Genomic DNA, 8,149 nt, shown 5'->3' with positions numbered 1-8,149 from the left:
AATTTAATTTATTTAAATTATTTATAATTTAATTTATTTAAATTATTAAATTTATTTATAATTTAATTATTTTTAACACTATTGCCATTTTATTATTTCTAATTCATACTGAGTGTGTAAAATAACTAATTAGGTAGGAGTCTGATGTCAGTGTAGTACATCTTTTCTGCAATCTTTGGTTCAATTTTTTTAAGTCATCTTATTATTTATAATTAAGATTAGATTTTCATCTTATGGAAACTACTTCATTATTGTTTTCTAAAAAAATAAAATCTGCTTCAATTAAATATGTGTATGAGAAATTATGTTTGACCTTCACAATTTGATGTATATTGATTTTTAAAGTCTGGGCTACATATAAAGTATTATTACATCTAGAATGATTATAAAATTTCAAATTAATTCTTCATTGTCATGATATTTATTGGTTACACTCTAAATTATACTGATCAACAAACTTATTATTATGTATGCATGTACTTAACTAATTCTCCACAGGCAATCATGTAAATACTTTTGAAAATCCTCAAGTGTGGTATATTTCGGGTTGTTTTTCACCCTGAATTATTCATGTAAAGACAGTTCTAATTTGATTTTATTCTGTATTAACTTTACCTTGTTGCATCACATTTAATATTTACAATCTTCTACTAAAGGAGATGTCTCTGGGAAGAATAAATTATTAAACAATATTGTACTATATCACCATGCCAGACTGAAATATAAAAATCCATTCATTATATTGTTCATTGATTTTCCAATCATAACTGTCTGCATTTTAATAGGAATATTTGTTGTAAATGACTAATGCTTAAATCAAACTATATAGAGTGGGAAAAGTAATTTTTAAAACGTCACTTAGTTAAAAACAGGGAAGGCAGAAAAAGTAGATTTTAAAAATACAAGCTAAATGGTACATGAGCACTCAGGCGCGGTGGCTCATGTACCCAACAACTTGGGAGAGCAAGACATGTAGATTTCTTGAGCTCAGGAGTTCAAAACCAGCCTGGTCAACATGATGAAATCCCATCTCTACAAAAAAAATACAAAAAGTAGCCAGCATGGTGGTATTTGCCTGTAGCCTGCTACTCTGGTGGCTGAGGTGGGAGGATCGCTTGAGCCTTGGAGGTAAGGTCGAGGGTGCAGTGAGCTGAGATGAAATTTACTGAAATTGGGGAAATATGCTTCATAATGATAAGTTAATTTTCCAAACCATTAGTAATATATTTTTATCGTTGCATATACCTAATGATACAAATTCAACATATAATTGAATAAAGTGAACAAGTAAACAATCATAAGTGGGATTTTAAAGACTCTTCTCTTGATGCTTAATACAAGACAGGCCAGCGAGCCTGTAGAAAGATTTAAACTAGACAAGTAACTATCACTCATATGAATACATTCACACACACACTCACACATATACTCAATTTCAATGTAGTACCACTAGGCAAGCTTGGCCAGGAGACAGTCGAAATGTACCTATTCACATTTAACATTAATTAATAAAAAGTAAATAACATTTAACACCAGTATCTCACCACATGAACCACATTTATAGAGGAATGAACACTTCCATTTTCATAGAAAATGTTCTAACTATATTTTACCTACAATAGAAGTCAATGAACAAAAATCTGAGAACCTTATATGGTTTTTAATTCAGTAATGTATGTCTAAATAACATATGGGCCAAATAAATTATCAAGATGAATGGTCACAAAAGACTACTAAAGGAAGATTTTGAAAAGGCACAGATATTTTATTTCTAGTTTAAACATGGCAATACCATTATGGTATTTACAGTTATTAAACAGGCAATAATTATCAATGCATTTAATGTCCATATGAAATGGAAAATTCCCAGGAAATGCTCATTACCAAAATATACTACCTCAAATAGAAATCTGAGTAAACGCTACATGTACTGAAGCATTAGTTTAGACATAAACTTTTCTACAAAAATAGCCTGCAAACTCAGATGGCATCACTAGGGAACGATAACATTTAAAAATAAAGTGGTACTCTTCATTATTATTATTATATTTTAAGTTCTAGGGTACATGTGCACAATGTTCAGGTTTGTTACATAGGCATAGATGTGCCAGGTTGGTTTGCTGCACCCATCAATTTGTCATTTACATTAGGTATTTCTCCTAATACCTAATATAAAAGGTATTAGGTATAACGTATTTCTCCTAATACCTCCTTCCCCAATCCCCCACTCCCCGACAGGCCCCAGTATGTGATGTTCCCCTCCCTGTGTCCGTGTGCTCTCATTGTTCAATTCCCACCTATGAGTGAGAACACGTGGTGTTTGGTTTTCTGTCCTTGTGATAGTTTGCTGAGAATGATGGTTTCCAGCTTCATCCATGTTCCTGCAAAGGACATGAACTCATCCTTTTTCATGACTAAAGCAGTACTCTTAACAGATGCTTCCAGGTTATAGAAAAAGAGAAAATCTTCCCAAGATAGCCTTGAGACCAAAACTTTTTCAAGTACATAGCTATAAATAAAAACATGGTCAAATATCCTTGTGAACATGGATGAAGAAACAAATCTTACTCTAGATATAATATGTGTACTGATATTTTATAAGGAGCAATATACAATCATCTGCATGGATTTGTTTTGAAACAAAGCCTAGTTTAACATTTGACAAAAATAAAACTAATTTATTTTATAAAATGTTGTATAAAGAAAACACATATCATTCTGAGTAACAAAAAATAATAAAAATGTTACAACAATTGATAAAATCTATTAGAAAAAATGAATATTATAAAACTGCTTCAATATAAGAAAGATATGATGAAAAAAACACCGAACTTTGTAAATATGAATAATATGTTGAATTATTTTTTGCTAAAACCAGAAAATGATACATATGATACATGCAAAATTTGATTGTACCTTCTATTTGACTATGGATATAAAGCACTAGCCAGAGAAAATAAATGAAGAAAAAATAAGTTATGGCACATGGATAGAAAAAATAAAAGTGTGATTATTTGCAGATAAAATTCCTGTTTATATAGAAAATCCAGAAAAATCTACGTTTGAAATGATAGATTTACATATGTAAAATAAGTGAAATAACTAGATATAAAATCAAAATGCAGACATCAACTGTATTACTATTTACAGTAACAAAAATTATTAAAGGGAATATTAAAATCAGAATGCCATTTACAAAAGCATGAATGTAAAATATCTGCATTTCTGTATGATTCAATCCCCCAAAATATATAATATAATAGAGATAAATTAAAGAGATCCCGGTACATTGAACCCAGTACATTGAAGGGCATAATATGATATTGATTGGAAAAGTCAAGAAGCTAATCTTTAAATATTACTTTAGAGGCTAAATGCAGACTCAAGCAATCCCAGGACAGTATTATTATTTTTTTGGAGAGCTTTATTGAGGTATTGTGTACACAGTATAAGTTTCATCCACTTAAAATAATTAAAAACCCGTGATTTTTAGTATATTCACAGAGTTACAACCATCACCACTACTGAAATTTTAAAAGTTTTCATCACTGACACAAACAAACATTCTAGCAATTAGTGGCCACCTCCTATTTCAACCTCCCTTAGGCGTTGGCAGCGCTCTTTTACTTTCTGTCTCCATAGTTTTGCTTGTTCTTGACACTTCATATAAACTGACCCACAAAACATGCAACTTTTAGGAAGGCTGAATGCCACAAACATGATTAGCAAAATGAGCCTGACCTAAATGCTAGGATATCTGTACTTTTAAAATTGTGTATACTATATTTCAATAGTTGTTTAGAATTTTCTTATTATTAGAGCAAATAATGCAATTCATTTTAAGACTTATGCAATCATATCATTTCTATTCTAACAAATATAAAATTTATCTGATGCACTGCAAACTCAAATACTTTCATTCTAAAGCTTATGCTTACAATAATATCTTTTTGAAGATCCACAGTGGAATGATTTAAGTCTATTTAGATGTAGCATTGCACAGTTACATTCAGCATGATCTGAGTCTTTTATCCTGTAATGGAGAAAAATCCATAATCCTGTTACATTTTATGCAAGTGATTCATGAGACAAGAACATTTTCCATGTACTGTAAGAAAACAAGTTTAAGAAAAACAGTAATTAAATTTTTCATATACTATTACTAAAAGTCATTATTCTGAAAACTCAATACAGTAGTCCCCCCTTCATCCACGGGGGATATGTTTCAAGACCCCAGTGGATGTCTGAAATGGCAGATAGTACAGAACCTGTAGAGAGATTGTGTGGTGTCTACACATTCTTAATATGATAAAGTTTAATTTATAAATCAGGCACAACAAGAGATTACAACAATAACTACTGATAAAAAAATTATAAGCAATACGCCAACAGCAGTACTCTTGTACTTTCAGGATATTCTTAAATAAAATAAGGGTGGCTTTTTAATGAAAACAAGCACTGTAATTCCCTGATAGTCCATCTCAAGCTTGTCCAACTCACGGACCATGGGCTGCATGTGGCCCAGGCAGCTTTTTAATGTGGCTCAACACAAATATGTAAACTTTCTGAAAACATTCTGAGATATTTTTGCAATTTTTTTTGTTTAGCTCATCAGCTATCATTAGTGTTAGTGTATTTTTATGTGTGGCCCAATACTATTCTTCCAATGTGGCCCACAGAAGCCAAAGATTAGACATCCCTGCTCCATCTCATAACCAAGAAAGTTACTAGCTGACCAATAAGCGGTTGACATATAGGGACTACTATGGTCTATTGTGAAATATTTACATCAACATTTCACTAACTTTCCACATCTTTCTTCATGTATATGATTCCACATAAATTTATTCATATTAGTCTTCTGAATTTATATTTTTTTATATAGCACCGTACAAAACAACTTACTCATGTTTGAAAGTCAGACCGTTGATTGTCACCCATGGGTGATGACTGCTGTCACGAAACACACCAATCCATGCAGATGGTGACATGGCGGTCAGAAATTTCTAAAAGAAAAGAAAGAATTTTCACTTAAATAATACTTATGAAAACATTACAAAAACAATATATTAAAGTTGAAGACCACTATTTGCGGTACCAAAAACTTCCATAAATGTTTATGATTTTGATATAAATGAACTCTTCAATGTTTATACTTAGTACTTTCATTGTTATTTTCATGTTAATAAAGACATTTTAATTCTTGCATTATAATAGTTACCCCAATTGACTGAATAAACACAGGAAGGATTTAAATAAGTTTCCTGACACTGTGCATTCATTCCTCCAGGAACTGTGATGAAATCAATCTGTTTTTGTACTATATTTCCCAGAGTTGGAGATTTAGAAGAGAAAGGAGAGGTTGTCATTCAGAAATAGATGACATAGAAGCTACAGGTTGGGTTTTCTGGGCACCACACCATTCTTTAACTAGATAAGCCCTCAGTTTTTTATCTGATTTCATTTTGGTGGAGTAACAGTGGTCCTGACGAGGTGGTGTAGACCCATCTCTCTCTGTTACTCCCTACTAAAAATAACTATAAACTCTGGGATTAATAAAGGCAAAAGCAATGCAGAACTCTGAAAGGTGGAAAAAGGAAAATGAAATTGTCTGGGACCCTAACATCAGGATTCAACAAAGTATCTGAGCGAGCATGTTAAGTTTCCCACCCAACAGAAGAAGGTGACCTAGGCCTGCTGTTTCCTCGCACCCAACCTGGCAATAGGAGGAGGCCCAGCAAACGTCACACCTGCTCTGTATTGAAGGGGAGTCCCCTCCACAACACCAGGCGAGGCTGGTACCACTGGCAAGGATGATCTACCAAGAGACCTGCTATCAATACAGCTAGAGGAAGTGCTTCCTTCTCATAGCAAGAGACAGCAGGGTGGATGTGGGTGAGGAGGATCAGCAAAGGAACTCCATGACTATCAGTGCACCATCCGGGGTCCTCTTTGTCCCTGAGGGCAGGAGACCCACTTCCCCATCCAGAGACAAGGACTCAATGGATTCTTAGTGTTCTCTGTACATAGTACAGCAGTGAACAGTAACATACTACTGATAACTGCAATAATATGGAGGAATTGCAGAAATATCAGATAGGAGTGAAAAAGACAGACATGAAATTCGCACTGTATGATTCCCTTTATATAAATTCAAGAACAGGCAAATGCTATTTATAATATTAAAAGACAAGACAGGGTTTTGGAGAGGAGTCAGGATCATGATGAGTGTATACACAGGGGTGGAACTGCTAGAGCTGAAAACTTTTATTTCATGATCTGACTTGTATCAGATGAATTCATTCACTTTGTGATCAATCTGCATGACCAGATTATATTATGCCTGATAAAATTAGATAGAAACATTTATTGTGTATTCAAAGTATTTATAGAAGCATGGTTTTCCTTGAAAAGCAAAAACTGAAAATAAAAGTACATTAGCAGTATATAACTTTAAAAACAGTATTAAGTCAATCAATTGAATAATACATAAACTTGAAAATATATAAGATAAATATATGTACACACATATGGATGTTTACTACAAATGTTTTATTCACTGAAAGAAGTTTTTCATAAAATGTTTGAAACATTTATATCTTACCATTTCTTCTTCATTATCTATAGAAAGCAGACTGGAGTTCTTCGAAGCACAGGCCAGCAAACTCTTTGCCCAAGTTCTTCTTTCCTTGCCAATGTAATAACAACTGTTGGAATATGTAATCCACTCCTCAGGACAATGGCCACAATGACGTGCTAAATAAAGATATGAATTACTATGCAGAACAATATGAACGTTTACAAATGAAAATTAGTTTGCATATTTGCAACAGTATAAACCTATATGTGCTTAACATATTTATGCATCCTTACAGGCTTATAAATATGTGTATTTTTAATAACCGAGTCAGTCATACACACATGCACAGACAAGGGTTAACCTCTTATCCCTAATTGTGTTCCCATATGAAGCAAACCAACAAACAGAAATACACTCTACACATGTCTTGAACATCACTGACAAACAACTGCTTTTATAGGATAGTAAAATTATTCATTTCATATCATCTCATAGCAGTAGGACACTTCTGTTAATTGGGAGACAGAGGGTAGAATGATTTTAAGTGAGTATTTCTACTTACTGGAGAAAAGGAAATGCTGCCTTATAATCTTTGTTTATAAATGTTTATGGCTGAATTTTATGGCTTATTTTCTGCAAAAATGCCATTATTCTTTTACATGCCTTAAACCAGACACAAAATATAAATTGTACTAATATCAGAACGTTGAAAATAAAAGTGTACCTTTCTGGGTTCTTGTATTCGGGAAAGAATTGTTCTGTTCCAGGACTGTAACAGAAAAATTAAAATGAGTTTTGTAAAAACTAATATCTAGATAAATCATAATGAGTTTAGTTTCTTACTTTGAAACTTTGTGTGTTATTTAAAATGGGGACAATCTTTAATAAAATTCACTTTTTCTATAAAAATAAATGAATAGATCTTCGAAAGAAATATTTTTAAAGACTTTAGCACAAAACTTCACCATCTCTTGTAGTATTTGATGTAACCACTTTCAAAAATTAATTTGTTTTTCTAAATACTTTTCTCCTATAGCATGTATTTGAATTATGAATTCAGAAAATACATTGTGTATGTGTGTGTGTGTATATATATATAGATAGATTGCACACACAAAAAAATAAACACATATTCTCTATAATGATTTTGTTATTTATGTTGTGAAAAATTTAGAATAACCATATTACTTTTGGGTCCAAATTATACTAATATCTGAATGTTGAAAATAAAAATGTACCTTTCTGGGTTCTTATATTCAGGGAAGAATTGTTCTGCTCCAGGACTGTAATAGAAAACTTAAAATGATTTTTGTAAAAACTAATATCTAGATAAACCATAATGGGTTTAGTTTCTTACTTTGAAACTTTGTATGTTATTTAAAATGGGGACAATCTTTAATAAAATTAACTTTTTCTATAAAAATAAATGAAGTAATAGATCTCTGAAATAAACATTACAATGAGAGTTCTATTCTTCAACAGTATGAAATATTTTGAGGCACTTCCAAGCATTAAAGTAAAACTTTCCCATCTAATCTTTCAAAAATACACTTACGAGGAATAAGAACT

The 8,149-nt window shown here is 32.0% G+C and overlaps 1 protein-coding gene across 5 annotated transcripts in view; it reads right to left on the bottom strand.

The window, feature by feature from the left end:
* Positions 1–2,273: 2,273 nt before the first annotated feature.
* Positions 2,274–8,149, bottom strand: part of LOC111528488 (NKG2-A/NKG2-B type II integral membrane protein) — a 30,150-nt gene continuing 24,274 nt past the window's right edge. For 2 of the 5 annotated variants that reach the window (XM_031936267.1, XM_031936266.1), the window contains 6 exons: positions 8,136–8,149; positions 7,819–7,863; positions 7,305–7,349; positions 6,605–6,756; positions 4,906–5,006; positions 2,274–4,033 (listed from right to left, as the gene is read on the bottom strand). The exon at positions 8,136–8,149 is cut by the window's right edge and continues 1 nt beyond it. In XM_031936267.1, the coding sequence (XP_031792127.1) occupies positions 3,922–4,033; positions 4,906–5,006; positions 6,605–6,756; positions 7,305–7,349; positions 7,819–7,863; positions 8,136–8,149 (469 nt within the window). In that variant the 3' untranslated portion in view covers positions 2,274–3,921. The remainder of the gene's footprint in view (positions 4,034–4,905; positions 5,007–6,604; positions 6,757–7,304; positions 7,350–7,818; positions 7,864–8,135) is intronic. The other 3 variants (XM_031936269.1, XM_031936268.1, XM_031936270.1) reach the window with 3 other exon arrangements.

This window comes from Piliocolobus tephrosceles, chromosome 10 (assembly GCF_002776525.5).
Source record: "Piliocolobus tephrosceles isolate RC106 chromosome 10, ASM277652v3, whole genome shotgun sequence".
Taxonomy (NCBI): Eukaryota; Metazoa; Chordata; class Mammalia; order Primates; family Cercopithecidae; genus Piliocolobus; species Piliocolobus tephrosceles.
Note: the sequence above shows the minus strand (reverse complement) of the source record. Positions and strands in the feature narration are given on the sequence as shown.